Source organism: Erpetoichthys calabaricus, chromosome 2 (genome assembly GCF_900747795.2).
Source record: "Erpetoichthys calabaricus chromosome 2, fErpCal1.3, whole genome shotgun sequence".
NCBI classification, from domain to species: Eukaryota; Metazoa; Chordata; class Cladistia; order Polypteriformes; family Polypteridae; genus Erpetoichthys; species Erpetoichthys calabaricus.
In genome coordinates this window covers 210,829,499-210,857,482 of record NC_041395.2, presented here as the reverse complement: position 1 = coordinate 210,857,482, position 27,984 = coordinate 210,829,499, and the positions used below count along the sequence as shown (strand labels likewise).

The window sequence follows — 27,984 nt, the reverse complement described above, 5'->3', positions numbered from 1 at the left end:
GTTTCCTAAACTGATGCGATGGGTAAAGCGCCATATGACATCAATTACCTCGCTCTGAAGAGTGAAAAATGCTGTTGAATTTAGCTTGATGTATATAGAATTCTGTGCAGTTTTATAGACATTCCTGTAACCTCACTCACTTATTGAAAAAGTTGAAAAGAGGCCATACATTTTCAGCAACATCCTCAAGATCTTATGCTGGCTAAAGACAGACTTGAAATTTCAAGGAGAGCTCCTTTGTAGCCAGCCATCATTTATTTATTTATATATATATATATATATATATATATATATATATATATATATATATATATATATACTGGTGTCCTGCAGTGGGTTGGCACCCTGCCCAGGATTGTTTCCTGCCTTGTGCCCTGTGTTGGCTGGGATTGGCTCCAGCAGACCCCCGTGACCCTGTGTTTGGATTCAGCGGGTTAGAAAATGGATGGATGGATGGATATATATACTGTATATATACATATTTATATATATATACTGTATATATACATATTTATATATATATATATATATATATTAGCATTTTATTATCTGCTGTCAGATCTTTTTAGCTATGCACAAAATTTGTGCCACATGTAAGCTATTAAATTTACTAGAAGAGACTTGGCTAGTAATATTGTATGCTTACTTGGTGCTTCTGCTGTTGCCTTTTACTATCGCCCATGTATTAAGGCAATCAAATGTGTAATATAATTTAAATTGTTTGCATCATGTAAACATTAAGCTATGCTGTTGAAAAATTTTACTGTTTCACTGCATTGCACAAGTAAAAGAGTATAGTATTTACTAAAAATGATCATTTGTCCTGGTTCTGTTGGCTTAAAGTGTGTAAACTGTATATTTGAATTAAGTTTAACTATGATAAATCAGTTTCTGCAGTTTAAGAACAATCTCACAATTGCTACTTTTCTTTAAAGTGATAATTGCAATATACTGTACCACCAGAGACAATCTACAAGCAGTTTATCTGTTCTTCCATTTTTCATATTGTTACTTCTTCTTTGAAAAACCATTTGCAGTAGTTTGGTGATGCATCTCCATTAGCTCTGTTAGCATTTTTATAGTTAATATTCAAAATGTAATAGATACCAGGTGAAATTCATAAAAATATTGAGGGCTTCTTTTTGATTGATGTATGATTTTTGATCATCAATGCTCTAGCACAACTACAGTTTGTTGGTTTGTTATCAATAGTCTGTGGTGTTATTGCACACATTAATTTATGGAAGATTCCATTTAATATGTAATTTCAAAGTAATGTCATTTAATGTTGATATTGGGTTTGACTGACATTGAAATAATGACCAGAGGAAAAATTAATAGAATGTGTCTGTGATGTATGAATTATTTATCAATACTGATAGAACTACTTATCAAGATGTCCTCAAATGAAAAATAATAGCAATACAATGGTAAATAAGAAGGCAATTTATATTTCACGAAACTATTTAATCGTTTTAGAAATCAACATGTAGACTGAATGGATACCAAAGTTAAAAGAGACTAGTGGTTATCTGTTGCGAGTTTGCATGTTCCTCCATTTCTTCCAGATTCCTTTCAATTGTGTTTCACTGTCCAGAAATATGAGTGATTGTGTTGTATTTTTTACCTTTTTGTACGCCCTTTTTTCACTAATACATTTGTACTCTTGTGTGATTTTATTCTTCTGTGAATCTAGTACAGGCTAAATACACCTTAACTCTTGTAGAGTTATTTAAGAAGGTATGATTATTTGCAGTCATGTTAATTAATTTTACATGTTCTGTACATTACTTTTACATTTTGATTAACGTTTTGTATGTATTCTGGCCATATTATGCATCTGGCATCGGTGTGAGGAAGTTCAAACCAAATACTCATTTTAAAAGTAGTTTCATTCTTCTTGATATCTTAACCTGAAAAAAAACATGGTGCCTTACTTAGCAAACAGCCATGCATATTAATTTTATCCTTTATATGGTAATTCAGAGTAACTTGTATGTTGTTCGACAATCACCACCTACATTCATATATTAACATGAATACATTCACATTATGTAACTCAGTAGCTTTTCCCGGTATGGTAGAGTCAATCCAAACAGCAACAGAGGCAAGATGTGTGCTTCCATTTGTAAAGGCACCAGAAAACACATAACTATAAGGCAGAAGGCATTCAAACATTCAGGTTTAGCGCAGACCTGGACTTCCTCTGTTTCAGCGGGTGATGATTCTTTCCATACTGTCCAGTAAGGTTTTGGACTTACAGTATATAAAATTATGCAGCATAATGAACATAAGCAGTAAGTGATTTTAATAATCATATTGTCAATATGTATTGGACACATAATAAAGTATTATAACCAAATGTTCATTAGTGTACTGAGCCTGCATAGTACAATTCGAGGTCTTTGAAGCCAGAGCCCTATTGACTTTACCTTTATCAAGCACTAATCAGGAACCAACAGTGGACAGGGGGGTCTATTCCATCAGTTAGCACACCCAGAGCAGGCTGATTTAAAGTTGACCGTTAAACAAATTCTCATGTGCTTGATATTTGGGAGGAAAAACAGAATAATTGGAGAAAAAGCCATGCAGGGAAAATGTGTAAATTCCACAAAGACTGCTGAGAATCGAACCTAAAGGATTTTGGCAAACCCCTAAAATACATGCAAATGTAATACATTATTTATTAATTAGTAAATTAATGAGAGAGTTTATATACAGGGATTTTTATAAATAGGTTATTTGTTTTCATTCAAGGGTTAATTTTGTCTTGTGCTCACTGCCACTGAATAGGAACAATTCCTTAATTTGTGTTGTCTAACTCACATGTTGCTATAACAGTCAAGAAGCAAATTGTGTTCTGGATGACCTACGTTTGAGACACAGAGATTAAGCATATCATGTCTTGGGAATACCCTGGTAAGAGAGAATTCTTCCAGAATGTACAGTAACATTGAATTGTAACAATATTAAAGTAACAGTAATAAAGATGCAATTAGTCTAAGTGCTCTTTTTCTTTGTATTATTTCAAATGTTCTGATACCTTCTGTCAGTTATTTAAACAATAAACATTTAGCTTGAGGTTACACTGGGATTGACTCAACACACACATTCATTCAGCTGTAGCTAAAATGCAGTAAACAAGCCTGCACACCTCATCATGTGTATCATATAAGAGCAGAGAAAGCATATCAAATCAAAATCAAAAATCTCTTAAAAGCCGTCACACTCTATAGTTATCCATGCATAGCAGTTTTGTGGAAGGTTATTCTGTGTCTTATTTTCTTCATATTTTGGGGGGCTGTGAGTGCATACTTTGGTGATGGTGACAATATTTTATTCATATACAAACATTCTGTCACATCACAGACTGATCTAAAATGTTCTTAAATTTGGCTCCTAGCAAAACAGCTGAGGAACCCCAGAGCCATGTAGTGTATGGAAATATGAATTAATAGATATTCCACTAATTTGTGATGCGCTAAAGCCATGTTTATAATAACACTCTTCATCATCCACACGTGCCATTGGGGCTTTTTAGAGTAGATTATTTTAATCTTTTTAAATAAAATTGCATGCAAGCATTCCATTCATCTTTTTGCTACTGAAAGGACAGGTAAAAGTGGGGATCACACCAAGGAGATGACAAGTTTCTATTATAATGCACAAATACTGAGACATGTCCAGTGGCCATAAAGCGTCATCTTACACCTTTTCAATTACAGTACAAGCAGATTGAGTGGCACATGCCCTTTAATCTTGTCTTGACTGAAAAGAGGTAAATTGTGCAGTAATGTGTTTTTCTTCCTCATCTGTTCAACACTTCTCTAATGTTTTATCCAAAATATTGGATTAGAAAATTATTCTAAACTTTAACAAAGGTTTTTTTTTAATTCTTAAGATAACCTTTATCTTATATGTTCCATGATACTTGAGCTAAAGACCTCATATTTTCACAGTACAAACTAACAACCTGTTAGGACTTTGAAGTCCATTTTTATCTATAACTAGTGCTAAAGAACTTTATTCTCGATGTTCTTATGCTAACATCATAACTGATATTCAACCCTTACAGGTGCTGGTCATAAAATTAGAATATCATGACAAAGTTGATTTATTTCAGTAATTCCATTCAAAAAGTGAAACTTGTATATTTGATTCATTCATTACACACAAACTGATGTATTTCAAATGTTTATTTCTTTTAATTTTGATGATTATAACTGACAACTAATGAAAGTCCCAAATTCAGTATCTCGGAAAATTAGAATATTGTGAAAAGGTTCAATATTGAAGACACCTGGTGCCACACTCTAATCAGCTAATTAACTCAAAACACCTGCAAAAGCCTTTAAATGGTCTCTCAGTCTAGTTCTGTAGGCTACACAATCATGGGGAAGACTGCTGACTTGACAGTTGTCCAAAAGACGACCATTGACACCTTCCACAAGGAGGGCAAGACACAAAAGGTCATTGCTAAAGAGGCTGGCTGTTCACAGAGCTCTGTGTCCAAGCACATTAATAGAGAGGCGAAGGGAAGGACAAGATGTGGTAGAAAAACGTGTATAAGCAATAGGGATAACCGCACCCTGGAGAGGATTGTGAAACAAAACCCATTCAAAAATGTGGGGGAGATTCACAAAGAGTGGACTGCAGCGGGAGTCAGTGCTTCAAGAACCACCACGCACAGACATATGCAAGACATGGGTCTCAGCTGTCGCATTCCTTGTGTCAAGCCACTCTTGAACAAGAGACAGCGTCAGAAGTGTCTCGCCTTTGGACTGCTGCTGAGTGGTCCAAAGTTATGTTCTCTGATGAAAGTAAATTTTGCATTTCCTTTGGAAATCAAGGTCCCAGAGTTTGGAGGAAGAGAGGAGAGGCACAGAATCCACGTTGCATGAGGTCCAGTGTAAAGTTTCCATAGTCAGTGATGGTTTGGGGTGCCATGTCATCTGCTGGTATTGGTCCATTGTGTTTTCTGAGGTCCAAGGTCAATGCAGCCGTCTACCAGGAAGTTTTAGAGCACTTCATGCTTCCTGCTGCTGATGAACTTTATGGAGATGCAGATTTCATTTTCCAACAGGACCTGGCACCTGCACACAGTGCCAAAGCTACCAGTACCTGGTTTAAGGACCATGGTATCCCTGTTCTTGATTGGCCAGCAAACTCACCTGACCTTAACCCCATAGAAAATCTATGGGGTATTGTGAAGAGGAAGATGCAATACGCCAGACCCAACAATTCAGAAGAGCTGAAGGCCACTATCAGAGCAACATGGGCTCTCATAACACCTGAGCAGTGCCACAGACTGATCGACTCCATGCCACGCCGCATTGCTGCAGTAATCCAGGCCAAAGAAGCCCCAACTAAATATTGAGTGCTGTACATGCTCATACTTTTCATGTTCATACCTTTCAGTTGGCCAACATTTCTAAAAATCCTTTTTTTGCATTGGTCTTAACTGATATTCTAATTTTCCGAGATACTGAATTTGGGACTTTCATTAGTTGTCAGTTATAATCATCAACATTAAAAGAAATAAACATTTGAAATACATCAATCTGTGTGTAATGAATAAATATAATATACAAGTTTCACTTTTTGAATGGAATTACTGAAATAAATCAACTTTGTCATGATATTCTAATTTTATGATCAGCACCTGAATGTAAAAATGGCAGGTAAAAACCTCTTCTATTACACTTTAACCATACATTTTCCCAAGATGTGCCTTTCTCATGATCTTTCCCCTTCTTACACTGTATCTAAATCATTTTTTTGCTTGGCTAGAAAGGCTTTCAAAAATGTTGTGTGTTTTTTTGGGTTTCTCTTTGGTTCTCGCTGTTGAGTTCACTTCATATTCCTGCTTGTCCACATATAAGACTCTTCTAAACCATATATTTACTTCAGCAATCAGTGTGAATAGCTGTTACAGCAAAGATCATTCAAAATGAATTTTTTGAGAGTAAAAGACTTGCTGAATTATGAAGGTCATTAAAGATGTGAAATTCTTGTCTAAACTATTTATACATTAACGTTGTTAAATGAGTTAATTTAAAAATGTTTTGCAGCAGCAAAATATTATATAACACTTTCTTGGTTGAGCCTTTTCATTCACGATGAGTGGTTACTGCAGAGGTAAGAGCTGTACATTGCAGGCAGTTTAGTTGGGCATGGATTATTACCACATACAAATACAAATCCAGTCCATATTGTTATTTTTTCAGATTGAAGCTATTCATGGAACCCACATTAGCACTGCCTGTTTGAAAATGTTATTATAGTAAATACGTGTACTTATTTACTTATAGTAAATCCTTCCTTTTAGTTATTGAATTACCTATACGCTAGGCTCACAGGGTGCAAATCCTGCATAGAATGCCAGTTATTCAGTACACATTTCTTTTCAAAACACTAAGTACTGTACTGGCAGGTTAAATGACTTTTTCTGCTCATTTAACATGTCATTGGTAAATCATCAAATCTTATAGTTCATCATCTCCTACCTTCATCTCTAAGTCACTCTGCCCACCTAAAGGTAAAGCCATATAGATAACTGTTATCTCTTTTGACTGTCTCTGATAAAATATTTTTAAAAGAAGTAATCAAAAAGACCTTCCATCTCTCCCATGCTCCTTTTACTCAAAGGTATAAGACTCCAAAACCCTGTATCATGATATTGTAAAAATATACAGTATGTATATTCCATTACTTTATATCTCTATTTAATCATTCTGGCACATTTTTTTGTGTTAGGACCCTCACTATAAGTTTCTGTATGACTCACTTGGATCCCAAGTATAAAGGTTTAAATGTTTTAGTTTTTTTTCCTTTTTTTTCAATGATCACCTTCTTGTTTTACTTAACAGACGTAGCCAATCAACTCTAATAGCCCTTCAGGCTCTATCTATCCACTTGTTTCATACTAAAAATATTAATATCTCCAATGAAGTTACTGGACGTCATCCTATTAGTTTAAGAATTGGACACTTGCATGTACACAGTACTTGTATTATGGTCAGTTTTAGTTGAGTTTCTGTAGTCATTTTAAACGTAGTACCCATGCCCACATCTCAGAGAGCAGGAAATCCAAAAACACTATCTGTGAGTACTGTTTCTTCCTTTATTCTGTAACATGGATAGTACAAGATTTTTTTCATTTGTACATGTCATCTTTCTGTTTGTCGTGTGTAGGTTCTTCTATAGCACTTGTTTTGAATAAATTGCCAGTGGTAGTGACAAATGACAAGGATTTATTAAATGTTTAGATGTACTCCTTCTTTTGAATGGGTCGTGTAGAGTTACTTGTAAGATCTGATGGAGACAAATTTCTTAGAAATAAGGTGAGAGAAGCCTGAGCTAGACACTGTAACTAAATGAAATGTATTGTTTATAGATCCAGTGGAGAAAATGGATACAGGCAAAGCAAGCAAATAGAGCACCAAGGCTGTCCCTATTCTAGAATCAAATTTAGGACTCAGGAGGTGTGACGGAAGGTTTCTGTGGTTTACTGCCTAAGTGTTAGTCATCATTCCGTCTATAAAAATGTGCAGAATGGAATTTTCTTCTAAATCGTGTCAGTGCCTTAATAATTGTTCTGTGTCAGAGAAGGTATCCTTTTCTTATATTTTCTTGTGCCTCTGATGCCTAGGAGTCTTGTATAGCACAATACACATTTCTTTGAAGTCAAATATAACAAGGACTTAAAAATGAACTTGATCTGTGCATCTACAACCCAGTAGTACCACAGAGAAAACCTGAAATACTGAGAGCATCGGCAATAAAGGACATTCAGTCTTGTCAGACATGCATAATGTTACCGTTATCGCGGCCTTGATCAGCTATGCCACAAGTGTATAGTCTGACGAAAGGATGAAGAAGGATATCCTTGACGGGGATTCAGAATGGGAATAAATAAGGTTATAGAATTAAACAGGAGGCTTCATTGTTGAATATATCGTTTCCAAATTTATAGAAATGATTGCAGTATTAATTACTAGCATATTATGTGAAATATATTCTCTCTGTTTATGTTGTGCAAGAGAGTTTTGGATCAGTAACACAGTGCATTTGATCAAAACATTGTGGCTAGATTGATCTGCTTGAATTAGATATGTATATGAAATTGTGTCGTACATGGAAAGAATGGGTTTGATTTAATGTTTTGAATGTAAAATGTTTCAATTTTGACTAGAAACAAACCACTTTCCAATAAATGTGCATCTCTACTTCCTGCTTAATTCGTAGGCAAAAAGTTCAATTTCATTTTATATGAGTTCAGTTGTTCAGGTCTACATATTCACAAATGGGCTAAAATAAGGAAGATTCAAACTGTGCTTGAATATATGATGCATTTCAGCTGATAATATTCAATTGCATTATTAGCTGGGAATTCTGGGATGCATTTTGTCATTTCAGTATTAGAACAATAGTTGCTTTAGACTTTTCATATAACTAAAACAGATAATACTGAAATCTATTTTAGCCTTAGGGTATGGACATATACTGTAAAAATAAAAACATCAGTGAACAAATGCAGCGCAAATGACAAAATAAAGAATGAAAGTCTTGGTCCATTTTAACAAGGTTCAGCCACATTGGGAAGAACAGTAGCCTTCCTGCAGACAGTATGAAGTAGTAAGAGATGCTAGCCAAGTTTTTAAAGTCTACAGTATTGGTAAGATGGTAGCCCAAGTAATGAATTTAGGAAAATATTATAAGTTAGTAGAGCTATTAAGCTCACCAACAGGTTTACAGTTTAACACAGGTCTACGTTTTTATGTATGTTCTTTATTTTTCATTGTGTATTTTATATATATGGAGGATGTAGCATGGTTTCTATGTAATGATATCACAAAGGTGCTGGTCCAAGATGCGACGAGCATGGCCAAGTGTCCTGGGTACAACAACAACAACAACATTTATTTATATAGCATGTTTTCATACAAACAATGTAGCTCAAAGTGCTTTACATGATGAAGAAAGAGAAAAAAGACAAAATAAATAATTAAAATTAGGGAACACTAATTAACTTAGAATAAAAGTAAGGTCCAATGGCCAGGGAGGACAGAAAAAACAAAAAAAAACTCCGGACGGCTGGAGAAAAAAATAAAATCTGAAGGGGTTCCAGGCCATGTGACCGCCCAGCCCCCTCTAGTCATTTCACAACATTATGAAAGCAGTTTTATAGACTAATAAGACTGTCAGTTTTTCTGACTTTTTTTTTTTAACATTTTACTGAATTTATTACAATCAAACAACATTCCACACAAGCAAGTCAAATTTTACAAAACTAGGTTCAAGTCCAGCTTTTCTGACTTTTACTTCACCTGTGCTTACAGTTTGACCCCAATCAATAAGGCAAAACACACCATTGCCCAAAAAGACTTACAATTACTTAAAATTCTGAAACCAAAATGCAAAATACAAACATTTTAAAATGAGTTCAATTGTTCAGAATTCAAAATGAAAGAACGGAAACCCTGAAATAAACAAAAACTATAACAAAACTACTAGTCAAAGTCCATAATACAAAAATACAAATTGTAAACACTAAAATGAATAGTCAGAAAACAAAAAAAAAACAGAGATGTAAAGATCAAAAGACTACAGACCATATAAAGAAGGATTACAAAGGGCAAAACATGAAAGGGAGCTAAAAAACAAGGATGCAAAAGCAACCAATGTCTCTAGAAAGAATCTGTGGCAACAAGTGTCTTTAAATGTTGTTTGGGCAACAACTGGCCAAAAAACCCTATCACCTCTAATTAGAGGCAATGCCACAGCAGACAAGAAACACACAAGGTAAGGGGGACAGAAATAAACAACATATGCAAAATACAAGTGCTGGGATCTGAGAGAAAATAATGGACATATTCCTCACGTTAGGCCGAAAACAGCTTTATTAACATATGCTAGCACAGACAGAAACATTTATGGTTTCCTGGTGGTAACAAGGTGGTTCAGTGGCAAATGCTACGCAAATCAAAAAGCATTAAATTCTGCTACCATCAGTTTGGAATGTGCATCCAAATGGAACTTCTCCAGGTTTGTGTTAGGTGAATTGATGGCTCCACATTGACCCTTTATACATGAATATAGGAATGTGAATGAGAGTGCCACACTATTGACTGGTAACTGGTCCAGAGATGGTCCCTTCTGCATAGCCAATTCTGTTTGAATGAGTATCAGCTCCTCTCAGACCTGAAGTTTTACTAAGTGAGTTTTTTTTTTAATATTTTTGTTGCATTCCCTTTTCAAAATGCAAAAATGAAAAGGTAGCCAAATATGCAGTATAGGCTTTGTAGATTAAGACATATAGATTAATAAAATATAAACACCTGCAGTATTCATATTTACTTATACACAGAATATGGAGAGAGACCATACCCATTCATGCAGTATACACAAGATATTGTGTTGCAACTGGCCAATCATATTAGAAAAAGTAGTTTTGTAGGGAATACTTCCAGTGGTTTATGCGTTCTTTATATATTTTTACGACCAGTTTCCTGTGCTGTTTACAAAGTGCAGTGGTGTGAAAAAACACACAACTCATGCCTACTTTTCTGGTCACTGAATCCTCTTTGATCTAAATGTGTTCTGCCAGCAGAAGACTTTCCATAAAATGCATAACACCGTTCTTTTAAGATTCTCATTTTGACTCTCCTGTTAATTACTATGGTAAAATGGACATTGCACTTTTGTTACATCCTTTCTACTGTATATCACCTGTCCCCCTTGTTCAAATTACATTAGATAAAATGTGCAAGAAATGCTGCTTTCCACTTTGGCAGCATTTCAACTCACCATCTTTAAAAATGTCCAAAAGATAAAGTTTCAGAGTGATGTCCATTGGATATTTTAATTAAAATTTTGACTTGCCTCATAGGAGGTTGCTTGTCTGTAGGGAAATCAGGAAAATACAAGGAAACGAGGCAGTTTTATATGTTCTTGGCACCAGAAATGGGGCAATTTTAATGTCCTACATTGTTTTAATTAAACGTATTTTTGTTTAATCAAATGACTATATTTATTAAATATGTGGGATATCTAATATGTTTTTTGTGTTTTGGAAACAAATAAGAATGCTGGCTCCTGGTAGATGTAGGGGATTCAGTATGTTCACTTTCCCACTGTCATTCAGTACCTACTTTTTCAGCTGAACTGGTTCTAGATTTACTGTACCTACTTCTATATCATTAAGGATACCTATTAAAGATGTAATAATACTCACTCGAGTATTTGTGGACAGTTTTCCCTTGTGGTAAAGGAATTAGGATTGAACCCTTAAGACTGTATGTTTAAAATGTACCGTGGGCTCCCTGCCTACACTGCCAAGAGTGAAAACACATGCAGTACTTCTTAAATGTATATTAAACCATTTTTATAGAATAGATGGCTTTGGCCTCATGAAAAGAACTGTATAAAAATAGTCTTAATACTGACAACTTGTTTGAGCACCCATTGTTGTATATAACTGCAATTAAATGAAATTTCTATCTGGATAATTTAGCTATACAGCCATCCATCCATTCACAGAATATGGCTAATCTAATTATAGGGTTGGTGAGCTTATCTCTGCAGCCTCAGGATCAATGAGGAAGCCAATCTTAGACAGAATGCCAGTCCATCACAGGGCATACATACAGTATATAAACACGTATACTCACTCATAATGGTCTAGGCAGTTGCCAGATATCCTGCAGGTATGTGGTTTATGTGAGGAAGCTGGACTAACTATAGAAAGCTCTACACAGACAGTTACCGTGCCACAATTCAAACCCAGCATCCATTAGCTGTGAGATAGCAGCACTAACTATCACACAACTGGTTACTCCTTTGGTACTTTTCGGAGCATCCTTGGGTATCTCTGGTTTGACTTTGTGTCAAATGAGCAGTTGCTCACAGAGTTCCGAATGAGGCTCATTACCTGTATTGCGAGGGAGTGTCAGTTACGGCGCTACGGCCATGTGGTGCGATTCCCCAGAGGTGATCCGGCTTGCCCACGTAACACCTGGCTGTGGCAGATAGGGAGTTATTTCCAAAGGGTGGGATTGGACCATGTGACTGCCTGGGGGGTTGCCAACCAGGATCCCGAGTTGTCTTGTGGTGTGATGGGTGTGTCAACGTGCTGTACCAGTGCATGCTCTCCAACCTGACCTGACCTGACGTGTGCTGCCTTATTTTGTAGGTTTATGTTAAACAAAAAAACAAATGATATAACAGAAATAAAAATGAACCTGGTATCAGAGCAGGTATCATCTCCTTTCACTGGATAAAAAGTGGTAGCAGCCATATTGGCTAAAAGTCAAATTCTTTTAGCTCTACAGGCTAAAACACACGTTTTCTGCTCTGTCACAAGGTAAGTTGGCCAAAGGTAAATCTGTAAGTCTGAATCATGGCGAGACAGTTTCACCGATATAGGGGTGTTCATAGATAGAGTTGATTTGTGAATTGGAGTCTTTTCCATGTACTGAAGGAGTAAATCATTCCATTTAAGTGCCAGTGTGTCTGGAGGAATATGACCTGTTGGAGCAGAGTCAGCCAATGAAGGAGGATCTTTAATAAATGATATACATACTTTTAAGACTGAAGACATTGAAGAATGCAGCAGTAATTGGGGAGAAGCCCTGAGTTCTAGGCATTTGCATTAAGAACACATTTACTATAGCTTTGCAATCACCAAAACAATAAATTCACCACCTAGTTGTATACTTTTCCTATCCTGGTACCAGCTGGATTAGAAACATATGCCAACATGTGATCCTTTGGGCCTATTAGACAGTAGTACAAGAGTTCACAGGCTAAACCACTACCAGAATGCTGTTAGTCAGTAGATTTGCATGTTAGCAGAGATTGTCTTTGGGGCACCAAAAGGAATTCCCTTCCTGGACCATAACTTTGTCAGACAACTTTGGCATTGGTAAGATCCTTCTCCAAAGATCTCATACATGCCAGAATTAAACCAAAATGGCAATATAACATTACTGTGAGGGTCTTCTGGGGAATGGGGTTGTGCAATGGAAATTAGATCCCTACCTGATGTTATAACAGCATGACAAAGACTGGGCAAGGTGACAGAAGAACTCTGGCAGCAGTGTGACTGAGACTTCCCCTAGTCCAGGGAAAAAAGTGATGTTTCTTCACTATGACTTTCCTTCTCCGTGGCTATCACATGATTAACATGAACACTCCAGATATCTCCAAGTTGAAGTCTTTTAGCATACATGCTAGCACTGAGAAGAGTGAGGAACCTACAAAAAGCATCGTAAGGACAGTTTAATGTTTCAGGCCTCAGTGGAACCCAGAAATGTTTTATTTTTCCATTTCTATGTTAGGGCTAGAAAGCATGGGTCAGGAGATTCTCCCAGAAGGTGTTATGTGAGGATATTTACTTTTTTTCTCATAAAGTGGTATAATTTTAATAAAGGTAATACATTAAGGTAATACATTTTAATTTATATATATCTTGAGACTTGTACAAATAGACATATTATTCTTAAATAATCTTTGTTAATTTAATAAAGAAAGAACTTTAAACACCACAAAGTTGGTTTTGTCACAACAAATAAAATATGGAAAGTGCCTCAAAATTTATGTTCTCCTTTATAGTATGTGAAACTTGTATAGACATATAATTTATTAATAATTGCTTCCTTTTCCAAACCTGCTTATTTTAATGTAGTGTTGTATTGGAATAACTGCATTTCTGCTTTTCTGTCAATCTACAAAAACTTGATGATTACGGGCTCCAGTGGTTATTAAGGTTATGTGCTGGACACAGAGAGAGGAGTGCAGTGTAAACAACCATTGATCAGAGCCAAGTCATGCAGCTCAGTCCAGGGGTCTCATTATTCTTTGTCCATTTTCAAGGTGAGAGCCAGCTATGTTAGCTGTTATCTTTTCCAATTTGGAAATCTGCCAGTCACTTACAAGGCAATTGGCTCATAAAGCAAAATGAGCCTAATTATAAAACATGAGCTGGGCCATTCCACACAATTGGCATATAACAGAGTAATATCAGATTAATTTCCATTTTGACCACATTGTTATATTTCACTGATTACATTTTTTGCCTTTTCTAATCTCTGCACCAAGCGGTTGGGAGAATCAGTTTTTCTTTTCTGTCTGATTAAAAAAAGAAAAGTCTGTTGTTGCATTGTAGTATGCACTGAGAACATAACCAGTGGCAAAATTAAATCATGTTGTGCCAGTTTCTCTTGTCAACAATTGCTTCTTATCTTTGTTGGTTTTAGGCTGTGCATTCCTCACTTACTGTGCCCGTGAGTCTGCCCTGAAGGCCCAGAGTGCATTGCATGAACAGAAGACCCTGCCCGGGGTGAGTTTCAGCAGACATCTTCTTTATTTTACTGACTGTTGTTATCCAAGAGCATATACTTGTTTACAGGTAGAAGAATTATAAAATAATTTTGACCACAATGTCTTTAGGCAGTAATTCAGCAAGCAGGAATAGTGAAGGTTTGGGCTTGCTGCACCAATCTTGGTGATTGAATATTGAGAATTGTGCCTTCCATTCTCTGAACTAAGCACTCACAGTCAGTCTTTTTATCGTGTTAACAGTCAAATCCAGTTTACAGATGGCGGTTCTTATTTAGTGTCTAATCTGCTTGATTTGCAATAACATTGCATCTGTGTTGTACTTATTTTTCCTTTAATACTTGTATCTGCTTTCATGTACATGAAGAATATTCTTTGATTTCTGTTGTATTATAATAATATTAACCGATTTGTGATCATTCCCATTATAAAGATATTCTATGAATTAAGGCTTAGTTACTTAAGTGCTTCATAGAAATCAGTCATGATGTTTACATTGTGTTCAGCAGGATTCATATACCATTTATTTGATAATTTATTTCAATGGTGAGATATTGTTTTAATTGTAGAGACAAATGAAATTAAAGACAGTGTACTGTATTATCAATGGCAATAAAAGGGTGGCTAGACAGACAGACAGACAGACAGACAGACAGACAGACAGACAGACAGACAGACAGACAGACAGACAGACAGATAGATAGATAGATAGATAGATAGATAGATAGATAGATAGATAGATAGATAGATAGATAGATAGATAGATAGATAGATAGATAGATAGATAGATAGACTATCCCTGATGTCTTTAAAAACAAAAATTAAAGAAAGGTTGACACAATCGTTTCACATTGCTTCACATGGACTTGAGAGTCGAGTTCTGCCTGTTGTACCCAAGATTAAGGTTAGCTCAGTCATCTTTTCAGCTTTCTTTGATCCCCTTTTTCTTACGTGATGCACCATAGATGACGGATCATGCAGCTGTTCATCTCAAAAAGCTGTCAGCCGTTTCTGGCTGCCTGCACAGCAGTGTGTGTTTTTTTTTTTTATATTTAATGTCCCACTGAACAGATGGCCTTATCTACACTATGGTGTTTATTGTCTCCTTAATCTGAGTTTGTGCAATGTGGAGATTGCAGATACAGTAAAAGAGTAAACAACAACCAGTGGAAAAGCTGCCTGTGGTTAACCCTTTTGGGAATGAATTCATCCAGACTTGCTTGACTCCATTATTGCTTTGTGTAAGAGAGGAATATGAAATGAAGGTGAGGAAACGGGCCATAAACAGCAAAACCTGCTGTGTTGTTTTCAGGATGTTAACTTTGCCACTTAGAACACTCTCAAACATTACTGCATTCATTTTATGTCTGTAGTAATGAATAAACAATCTTTTGGCTGAGAACGAATATGCATCATTCAAAGTATATCAGTTGGGGTATGTTTAAAATTTTAATGTTAACCTCATTTGTAATAAATTCAATTATCGTAAAACAGGGCAGTGGAATAGGGAACATGATTTTGCCTTTAAAAATATATAAAGGATTTGGCCTCTTTGCTTTGAAGATTTATCTGAAGCATCAATGAAATATTCAAAGGCATGTCTCGTAATGTCATGCATCAGTAAATGAATCATTCATTTATATAGTGCCTTTCATAATCAAATGAACACTATCATAAAGCATAACATAAATTTGATAATAACAAAACAGAAAAAAAGTAATTATGCATTTGTAACACTCATACGACACCTAATATATCAGAATTTGTTATGTGAATAAATGTAAAATTGATTTTTAGCGTACACATTCTCATTTACCAAACCTGAAATATGTGTTAGCATTCAGCACAAGTTTGTTTTTCATTAAGACACACACTTATAAACAAATATGTCAATCTTCATTTTTGATCATACATAAATACAGATTGAGTAAGTCAGCTAATAGTTCTTTAAAATACTACCTTTCATAGTATATTCTCTTGCAAGTTATATCATTTACAGTACATGCCACATTGGTAAACAGAATAAATGAGTTTGAATTTTCTGGCAGTCTAATAGACAACTGAATAAATGTGATTTTTGACTTAACTCATAATATTGTAACAGAGGTAAAGGAAAAATTTATGACACATACGTCAGATTAACATAAGACCCCCAGCTAATGGAATGTTCCTTTAGCTCAGCACATTACTCCTTTTGTTTTTTGGCTTGACAAAGTCCAGGAGGAGATCAACTTGAATTGCTTTAAAATATCTATTTGGATAATAAGTGTCCCAAAATGCACACCTATCTGTTAAAATAAAAACAACTTTTGTGTTATTTCACACATAAACACACTATTATTAAATACTATACATAGGTATTTTGTTACTAAATCAACAGGAATCTTCTATTCCCACCAAGACACCATGCATCTTTGACTCAACTACCAGGCACTGAAGAGTATATATATGAATATCCAGGTCTGTTTGTAATGTCCAGCCTCATTGAGATCGTGCTTGCTAACTCTGAGCTTTAGATCTGCCACTTGAACCTTAACGTGTAGTCTCCAGCACTCCAGCTTGTTCTGTAATTTGCACCAGAGGCTAGTGCACAATAGCTGGAATGTAGAGCATCAGTGGCATGTTTTAGCTGGAATGACTTCCTCTTGCTTCTCACCTTAAAGATAGGGTGAGAAGCTCAGTCATCCGGGAGGGGCTCAGAGTAGAGCCGCTGCTCCTCCACATCGAGAGGAGTCAGATGAGGTGGCTCGGGCATCTGATCAGGATGCCTCCTGGACGCCTCCCTGGTGAGGTGTTCCGGGCACGTCTAACCGGGAGGAGGCCCTGGGGAAGACCCAGGACACACTGGAGGGACTATGTCTCTCGACTGGCCTGGGAACGCCTTGGGATTCTCCTGGAAGAGCTAGAAGAAGTGGCCAGGGAGAGGGAAGTCTGGGCATCTCTGCTCAAGCTGCTGCCCCCGCGACCCGACCTCGGATAAGCGGGAGACAATGGATGGATGGATGGATGGATGGACTTCCTCTTGCATTGGTTCTCTAGCAATTCTTTGTGAGAATGGTATGAAGTTTAAGAACAAGCTAACAAAGTCAATAGGAATCAAAGTAGTTCTCTTCCTGCCCCTGGAGTTTGTGCTGAGAGGTTTTTGGACAACTCTGTTGTTGGAGAGACAGTATCAGTGTTATTTTCTACATTGCACTTTGTATGACTATATCCCAAATTTCAGATTCCACTAGTGTCCTATATAAAACGCCCTACGTAAAGAGAAGAAAAAAATAAGCAAGCTTTATTGGTTGCACAATTGTAAGGCGGTGTTATGGATAAATGTAGCTGTTATTCTAGAGTCATTGTAACTTCAGAATAATATATATACTGTATTCGTCATCTGATTGTCATACACCACACCTTTTCTGGATCACAATGGAAAAATAGCCCATAAAAGTCCTCAGAAGGTTGTATCCTTGCGACTGTTGGTGCTGGTATAGTCTATGGCATCCGTTAAGGTAGTGTGTTTGGAGATGCCTTTGCATTAAGGGCAGGCGAACCGAGCCAAGCTAGGATCCTTCCCAATACTCGCTGGCAGGCATGTATGCAGGCAAATGGATTTACGCAAAAAGTGTGTTCTTTTAAGTCCTGTTCTTTAAATGCTTGCTGTAAATATCTCTTTCTCTCCTTCTCTCTGTCTCACACTTACACATCCACACGCAACCTCTTGCTTTAGAGAGACTCTTCATTTTGGGCAACTTTCTTGAAATGAATTGGGATTTTGTAAAGAAAAAAACGTTTACTTTCATTTTCATGCCCCTTTAGCCTATTAGCTCTTTTTCTTTCCCACCTATGACAATGAAATGTCACACAGCCCCCTTAATTTTAAGTTAAAACCTGTTAATTTCAGAGATAGCTCATTCAACATGTAACATCAAACACTGGGTGTTGCAGTAGCAATCAGCCCTTTACAGCTGATAAAACAGTCTTGCCTAAAAAGCCTAAATCACAAATGGATTACCAAAATAGAAATAAGAATAACTGCAGTACAGAAAGTATTTGTGAGGTAACTCTACTGCTGTTACACTACATTTTGTAAATATGGGAAAAATATTAAAAAAAATTTAAAATATGTATTGGAAGGTATGAGAAGATAATCTCAATTTATAACAATTTATCACTACTGTTCTATGACACAATACAAAGGTTAAATTGTGTAGCATAGTTGATAAGTTGTCCTTTCTTAATTGAAAGCAACATTTATAGTAAAACATTAAACAATTAGTATAATTTTGCATTTGGTAGCATATTTCTCTCTATTATAAAAAAAAAAATCCTGTAGAGAAACAATAGGGCGTTGAGATGTGATCACATTAAGATCACGGAAGACACTTAAAAGACCCGCAAGACGAAAGAGATTGGCCATGAAGCGTCTCGCGGGGACCTCAAACATGAGACTTTGTGCCAAGAGATTGACCCAGGACCGTCTCGCAATGACGTAGAACATGAGATTCTTGCAAGACACTCCCTACTTACAACCAAATAAGAGCACGGGCAGCAACACACTCAGTCGTGTCAAGGCTTTGAGCACACGCAGATCCAGGGCTCTCAGCGCATATTAAGTGTAGAAGGACAATATGTTATAGATGAAACGTAGACGACTAAGCAAAGAAGAAAGCAGCATGGAGAAAAGAGACTCAAAAGTGTTGGAGAGACGAAAAAGAAAAAGAATAATCAAGGTGCAAATTCAGAAAATAAGGAAAGTAATTATCAGCCCGGAACAAGTGGAATTGAAAAAAGCATGTCCAATCCAGACGTTGGCACTATACACATGCAGAGCAGGTTAGAGATTATGAAAGCAATGGAATTCGAAAGGCTCAAAAAAAAAAACGTTGGCGCGATACACATGTGGAGAAAGTTAAAGAATATGAAAGTAGGAAAATTAGAAAGTATAAAAAAAGAAAGTAAAGATCGCAGTAGCGCAAACAAATGGAAATTATTACTCGAAAAAGGGAAAATAATCACCACGGACCAGGTGTCATTGAAACAAGAGCAGGATAAATCGAGGTCAGAAATAAAAGACAGAGTAGAAAACAAAGTAAAACGTCATAAAGAGGTTAAAAAACAAGGGGGCCAAACACATGCAGAGCAGGTTAGAGATAACGAAAACTGGAATTCAAAAGCCTAAAAAAAAAAAAAAAAACGTAGGCGCAAAACACATGCAAAGCAAGATACAGAATATGAAAGCAGAAAAAAACAACAGTGTCAAAACAAAGAAAGTAAACATCACATTAGCGGAAACAAAGAGAAATTATTACTCTGAGAAATAACGAAAAGGCGAATAGAGATTGAATATATGGACATAGGTGATATGTCAGAAGTATGTAAATATTGTAAGGCTTTGAAGTTTAAGTCAGGAGAATTTCAAAAATGGAGTTTACCTCACATGCATTTATTGGTTACTTTGCAAAAAAAATTATTAACTGCGGATGATCATGTAGATTGCTTTGTCTGTGCTGAAATTCCAAACAGAGAAACCTATCCTGAATTATGGTACAAAGTCATTAAACATATGTCTCACTGACCTCATTAAAAAGATTCAGCACATTGGGACTCGAAAGATTACAAATATTGTTTTTACAGAAGTTCAGAAATAAAAGTGAAACTAATGAAATAGCAACAATTCAAAGAAAAAAAAATCTTAAAAGTGTGTATCCGGAAAAACAAAAACGGGGGTTGGCGAGCGAAGCGAGCAGGGGGCAAAGCCCCCTAGTTTATTAAAAAGAAAGAAGGTAAGAGACACAATGTTTTAGTGACACATCTGATAAAGGTTATATGGCCACTACATTGGATCTGTTTATTTATTTATTTATTTCCCCTTGGGATTAATAAAAGTAATAAATTAATAATAAAGTATCTATCTATCTATCTATCTATCTATCTATCTATCTATCTATCTATCTATCTATCTATCTATCTATCTATCTGTCTGTCTGTCTGTCTGTCTGTCTGTCTGTCTATCTATCTATCTATCTATCTATCTATCTATCTATCTTACCTTCTTTCCTTTTCACAGTGGAAATAACCTTTAACTTTCTGCCTTTGCATATGCACTCTGACACAGCCCTTCACTTTCTGTTATGTTCTTTCACTTGAAAAACCAATTCAGCATACATAACCAAATGTGCCCTCATTATATTTTTTTTTACCTTTTATCATATGTATTTAAATAAATCCATTAAGGGCTTCTCTATGTAGGTTGTACATTCTGACAGATAATTTGCCATTTTGCAAAATACTCTTAGTGTATAACTTGCTAGCCACGCCTCCTCATGCAAATTAAGTCCTAATTGCCCAGTCAGAGGAGTGACGTTCACAGATGCTTGGAGCTTGGGGCTTTGGGGGAGGGGGAGTTAGGCAGTCTAGCTGCAGGCCTCCCAAGCTCCGCTGAACAGCCAATCGAATTGCAGGAGTATGTCACATAATGTATACAGTGGAAACTCTGGCAATGGTCTGGCCATACCCCCATAGCACTCACAACACTTTCAGTACAAGAGACACAGTTCTAGTAAATGGCATGCCCACTGAAAGACATGCTTACTCAGTAGTCATCATTATTGAGTCAGATAACCCTCCAATAGGCCTTAATTGTAGTGTAAAGATGTTTTATAATAATGGAGCACTAAGTACCGGTAAACTGGATTGTTAAGTAAGATGCAAATGACTGTGTGTAGCATGCAACATCAGTGACTTTTAATGCAAAGGCCTCTAAACATCATCCAGTGTGTGGAATTATATTGGCTCCCCAGCAGTAGTGTAACTAGAGTTTTTTGTCACCTGGAGTGGTCTTTAGTTTGCAGCCTCCCCCAAAAATACACACTAAGTGAAAAATATCATACAAAAAATAAAAACGATGAAATTTTTAACTACATTTTTAACTATTAATTACAATTGAGGTATTTCAATAATGGCCCTTCATGCTAAAAGTAGCACTGCTGTCTCTTTTTCGCTTCATCTTGAGATTGAGACAATAATAAAATACTAATAATAAGATTTAAGAGTGCGTCCCTTTTGGTCATAATAAGTTGACGCAGAGAATCTTCGGTCAGAGTAAATCAGCGAACTGGTCAAAATTCACATTTGTAAAATATAACTTTGCAACATATGTATTTGTAACAGTTTTTAAACATTAATATTGGTGTAATTTAGACATAGATAACACACAGGAACTTTCCAAAGCCATATCAAATAAAATTCTTTAAAAAGTCTAAAAGGTCTAGTACTAAAGTTTATTAAAAAGTGCCTCACGGGGTGGACTGCCCTCTCCGCCCAAGCTACACCTGTGCTTCTCAACCAAGCAGAGCTCAGAAGGTCTGCAGTTAGACTCTGTTGGGGTGTTTTGCTTGCTTGAAATGGACTAAACAGTCTGTAGAACTGGATGGAATTTTGACAGTGATTGGGATATAAAGTGCCTATCAAATCTAGCAACCCTGTTCCCAAGAATGGGCAGCCTCAACAGAATTTTCATTCCACAATGCCACTGGATGTGTGTATGGATGGGATAAGTGTGCCACTCGGATAATGGGCTTCAATAGAAAACTTTATTCAGGGTTGCCCAACTGCTTTTCACTCCATACAGTATATGTAAATGTCCTTGTGAAGTATTTGTGCTACATGGAAACTCTGACCTAGCTAACATGCTGCCTTGCTTTTTTAATGTGAACTCGGACGTAATCCGTCGAGGGCAGACTCCGACTGTCATACTGTTTTTGTTTTATTTTCTGCTCTTCTGGTGTGCAAGTGAGGATGGATGAGTAGCAAACAGGAAGCTGGTGAATCTTTAATTAGCATCAGTGTTTACTGTGCACCAGCAAGGTGCCTTTAGAGGGCTGCGTCTTACCCACTGGGTATTAGTGTTGCCAATTGAATTTAGGTGTAAAGCAATTAAGTCGCACGTATGGCCGCGCGTGTGTGAGGCATTGCTTTCTAGAAACAGCCCCATCAGTTTCACTAAAGTTGCCGGGTACATGGTCCTGCTCAAGCAGCAGTACAGTTGATACCTATTGCGCATGTGCTTAGCAATATCTCCATTTGGTAACAGCGAAGTGGGCTGTGGCAGTCTCACAGCAGGATATGGTTTTAAATAATTTTCCAGCCTTTAAGGTATTCACCTTTGAATAATTAAAAAAAAAATCACAGAAGCTTCTGAGCTGCAAGCAGTGGAGTGCACAGAACAAGAGCGAGTGCACTTAGCTGCGAAGCAGTGCCGCAAACCGAGAAGTGTCAATTGTTTCGGCAGTGCGCTGTGTGATGTACGGTTTTCATATTCATCATTTACGTGCACAAAAAGAAATGAAAAAGCATGCATCGTGCACTGAAATCCCTGAGAGTAAACCAGATGGCTCCCTGTTCTTTGTGATTTATTCAGCCATTGTGTTATTTGCTATTGTGTGCGCGTGCTTTCTTTCTCTCTTTTTTGTGTTGTTGTCTGCATTCATAAGGAGAGAGAGGAGCAGGTATTCTGAATAAGGAACGGAGGGTGCAGTTAAGGAGGGCAGATGGGTGAAGGACGGTAATTAGGCTAAGGGCTGAAAGGTGAACCAGACAACAAAACTGGGAGTTTGACAGAATTGAACAAAAGAAAAGTTAAATAAATAGATATATTCTCCAGGTCCTTAAGAAAAAATGATTAGCAAAAGTGATGCAAGCTGTCAGTTGGAGTCAGACTTGAACCTTGGGCAAAGGAAAGTGTCAGGTGACCTCTAAATGACAGAAGACAACCTGATGGCGGTTTCAACATATATTTTAAGATGCAAAGAGATGAAGCACCTACAAACTATGGGTTTGAGTGAAACACCAGGGTTTAGGTCTTGTGTATCGGCATTCTGTCCTTATGAATGCCTCCACTTATCATATGCATGTTGGTGCTTACTGGCACTTTACCCCACAACCATCCTGTATTTAGAAAAACAATCTATAATTTCACCAAGCTATCACGCCCCAAAACTTCCATCCGACGTTTCCACAATTTTTTCTAGTTTCTGTATATCAGTGCTCTTTGGACCTCCAAGGGGGACCCGGGGATTCCCCCACCCCCACCCACCCATGCTGTCTGAAATTGTTTCAGTTGTCATCAGCCAAAGCAACAGGGAGTGCTGCCAATTCTGGTTCTACTCTGTGGCAGTTGCTGCCATAATAGTTTGTGACTCCATGCAACTACTTAAACGGTTTTTAGAAAATGGAAGGGAGATTACAGAAATGCTCTTGATGTACAGTAGTGCTGGAATGAAGAATTGCACTTCCATCCATGAGTTTCAGCAGTAAAATCCCCAGAAGACTGTCCTTTGATTATGTAAGATTGCAAACATTCTTTGCATGATGTGACCTAAGGACTAAGGAGTATATTTAATCCAGTGGGTCGAAAGTTTACATTCCTTTGCTGGTAGACTTTGTGAGCTTGAGCAAGTATACATCATTTTAAGTGTTTACATAAATGGTGGGGATGGTGCAAAGCAGAAAGACTACCTTAATAAATAACAAAAAAAAAAATGGTAATGTCTTTTTATAGTGGTGCCATTCTCATTTCTGATTTATATCTGTCCCACAATCTCCAGGCAGCTAAGATAAATCTATCAATTGACATCTTTCTCTATGCAGTGGGTGGAAGACAGAAATTATTGACTTGTACAGTGTGTAGATTTTGTTGCATATTCTTGTATGATGTCAGGCTCATGGTCAAAAAGCATGCTATGTTCTTTAATGAACCTCTAAAACTTATTACGATTAAAGATATCCAACTGTCTGCTGCCTGCAGCTAATCTATTGGAAATTCATGGGGGCCAGTCCCACAAAAGTAGTACAGCAGGTTAATCCTTTGTTGCTCACGTGCCTTGCCTTAATAAGAAATAAAGAGGAAAAGGGTTAGTCTTTGTTTTATGGGGGTTGTGTGGCTAACAGATGTCTCCATCGTATTGCATCAGAGACCCTCCCCCCCCCCAAGCCCAGCAAATTCGTCTCATACTTGCCCCCCATTCTCATGAACCTTTCCTCTTTTCTCTGCTCATAATTGCTTCTTTCATTCATTTTATCAACCACACAAGTAAGAGAGCTGCATTTTCACCATTTGTGGTTTCCCAGGCTGTATTATCTTCCCAGTCACTTGTATCTTTAAAATCTCTTTTAGGGCTAACCTCCTTTGATTACTTAGCATGTCTATATTTGCACTCCTCCATTCAGGCTGCATTGTTCCCATTACCCTGCTGCCTATCTTACTTATTTTTTTCACCCTGACGCATTTCTCTCGATTGTCCCATGCTTATCTCTGTTATATTCAATTCAGGCTGCATTGCTCCAAATGAACATCATTTTTGTGTGTTATTCTCCCCATGTTATTGTCCCATAAAACATTCTCTCCATTATTATATATTTGGCATACGTGACTCTAGTTTCCCCATATATGTTTCTGCTATCTTCTCACAAGGCTGCATTACTCTCATTGTCCTGTGTGTTCTATCCATTATATTCTTCACAGGATAAATACATCCAGGGTAAACTGTTAGTTAAAAGATGGCATTTTTTTTACTAGGAATATTCCCAGGGTTAGAATTATTAGAAATTAACCTTAGTTACGAATACTCAAATAAATAACACCTTGCCTGAAGAAAGGGCCTAAGCTGCCTCGAAAGCTTACATTTTGTAATCTACTCAGTTAGCCAATAAAAGGTGTCATTTTACTTCACTTCTCCTTACAGACAAAAACAGAGAGACACACCCAGCATATGTACAAAGAATTAGCATTGGTTTCTGAATTGTTTATATACCAGAAAACAAAATTGCCTGTTCTGTGTATCTTTAAATCAAAATCAAAAACCTCTGCTCAAAGAACTGAGTTGTAATGATGGCACTGGTTTGGGGAATCTTTGGGCTACTGTAGACTGTAGTCTTTTACAAATCACTGACATTGTGGGTGATGCTTCACAACTTACTTAAACCTTCCATTTAAAGATATTCAAATGTTTGCGGTATTCAGTAAGTTCTACATTTATGTTTCTCCATATTGCCTCTTCAGGCTGTGATTGTGAAATATTTTCTTTTGCAGAATGTATTGTTCCTTTTTGCTCCATGCCAGCTTCTTTTATCTTTTATGCTGTCTTCACAAGAGGCTACAATAGGCTGCATTACTCTGATTATTCTGTGTCTATCTCCATCTTTTCAGGCTAAATAACTTCAAACATGCCCCATGTTACCCAGTGTTATCTCCTTACCAGGCTGTGTCCCTGTAAATGGTCTCCATGCCTATCTCTGTCATCCTCTGTTCAGACTTCATTATTGTGATTGCATAATAACCCCTAACTCTTCTCTTCTGCCCAGCCAGTACTACAATGATTGAAACCTCGTCACCTACCTTCACCCCCAATCACCTTCTGTTCTCTTTCTTTCTTTCAAGCTGCACTCCAATAGCTTGAATGTCTTATTGGGAGATTATATAGAGAGTAAAAAATTGTTTTATGTTCAGATTTTTCTACTGAGCAGAGTGTAAACTTTGACAAAAAGCCCCAATCAATATATAAAAGAGATTATTAAAATTTCATTTTTATATGTAATGTTTGTAATTTGTTACTACCTAAACTAAAAACTGAGAGCTGGGTGGCAATGCAGTGTTGCACCTCCTGGGAGCTGGATTCTGTTCCTGGCCTATTCATTGTCGGTGTGAAATTAGTATCTTTTTTCCATGTCTGCATGGATTTTCTCTAGAGGCACTACTTCTTGTGCGTTCGAAAAATATGCATGTACGGTAATTGGCAATTCTGAATTGACTTGGATTAAGTGAGTGTGTGTGGTTGAATGACAATGCCATGTAATAGACTAGTGCATATTCAGTGCTGGTTCCTGTTTTATGTTCAATATTCTGGTTGCCACTTAGTGAAAGTAATGGTTTTGAAAATGGATGGAAGGTGTCCTTTGGGAAATGGTTATTGTTTTCTGTTTCTCCTTCATCTTTTCATCTTTCTAAGATCACAGGCCCCATGGGACTTGTTTTCTCTATACTTTCAGCATCTTGTACTTTGTCTTTTGGCCATAAGCAGGTGACATTTACCATCGGGTATTAGTTTTGCATTTTGTCACCTTTGCGTATAGTGATAATCTTGCAGCCAATGTGTATTAAGTAAAGCATTATGAGTATTTAAATTACAAAGGACACTATAAAGAAAATAAACAAAACTGAGTGTTTTAGTGTGCTTGTAGCCTGTTTAGTCTGTCAGAACATTACAAGAAGGTGAATCCTGTCCTCGTTGCACTGTGTTCAAGGCATTAAACAAGCTTGAATGAGCCGCCAGTACAGTGCCAGGCATGCTCTGTCATACAGGAAAGTCTTACAGCTCTGTAGGTCCCTAGAGCTGTGAACAAGTGGTGCTAACCACTGTACCACCATGCTTCCCCATTTATCTATTGGGATATTTTAACAGTGAGGGGAGAGTATGTTTGAAGTCGGATGAGAGGAGGGGTAGTTCTAACCAAAATAAAACATAAAATCAACTAGAGCACAGAGTCCATGTCTAACATCTGAGTGTCAGAGGAAATATGTCTATTTAAGACTGACAAAAGCTACCATAGCTGACAAATTTGTGCCAAACGAAAATCAAGCTGAAGGCTTGATCTGTCCTGAAATATATCACGTGAAAACGGCAGCTAGTCAGAATTCTTGCTCCTCAATTCTTTGCTTGTCTGCATTCTAGTGGTTTTACTTATTTAACCGTTTCTTGCTCAGTGTGTGCCATTGTTTTATACTGTTTTTGACCTATGTGGATGGGTCATTTTTTTGCTGTTACAGTGGATTCAAGGGTTTTATTTTTCAAATGGGAACTATCTGTTATCTAACAGAATGCAACATGTAAAAAACATTCATCTTTTATAATTTTGTGGGTCTAATGCAATGGCCCCAAAACCTGCTTCTTCAAAATCAATAACGTTCCAATTACTTGTCATCAGTCATTGACTTGGAGCAATCTTCAGGGTCTCATGAGGATATGCTGGAGGTCCACTGAATACTAGCTAGACGGAAGCAGATAATGATAATTATATGTAATTGTAATCAGTGTGAAGGTATTTTGCCAAAGAGAGCAGGTATCAGTCTTTGCTTAGAGAGAAACTGTTTTATTTTTTTCAGTTAAGGACAAGAATAGCCAAATGTCCTCATTATTTAGCCCATTCTAAATGTTCAATATGAAATGTTGTCCTGCTTGTTTTTTTTTCTTAATTTTTCATTTGTTTTTTTTTACTTTTGTTATTTAGGTTTTAAACTATGGGCTGAGGTATTCTGTAATTTGCTAAGATTAGCCTCATCACATGGAACATGCTTGGCAGTTAGAGGTTTTGTAACTTTATGTAAAGTAATGTTCTGCATTTGGCTTTCTGTATTAGCTGCCACGCGTTTGCATGATTTATATTATATTAAATTATAACATTTTTCCAACCTGCTCCATCCAATTCATGGTCACTTGGTAGATATTCTGCGAGTAACAAAAAAACAGCCCTGGACAGGGCTCCAGTTCTTCGCAAGAGACCAACTAACACACACCCACACGGAAACATTTTAGAGTCGCCAATCAACTTGACACGCACATCTTTAGAGATGTGGGAGGAAAACTCAAGTACCCAGAG

The 27,984-nt window shown here is 36.9% G+C and overlaps 1 protein-coding gene across 3 annotated transcripts in view; it reads left to right on the top strand.

The window, feature by feature from the left end:
* celf3a (cugbp, Elav-like family member 3a) overlaps positions 1-27,984 on the top strand; it is a 137,135-nt gene that overhangs the window by 9,299 nt on the left and 99,852 nt on the right. For all 3 annotated transcript variants that reach the window (XR_007934148.1, XM_051923079.1, XM_051923080.1), the window contains exon 2: positions 14,259-14,341. Coding sequence is in view for 2 of the 3 variants with exons in the window: in XM_051923079.1 (XP_051779039.1) it covers positions 14,259-14,341 (83 nt within the window). In the remaining variant the exon portion in view is untranslated. The remainder of the gene's footprint in view (positions 1-14,258; positions 14,342-27,984) is intronic.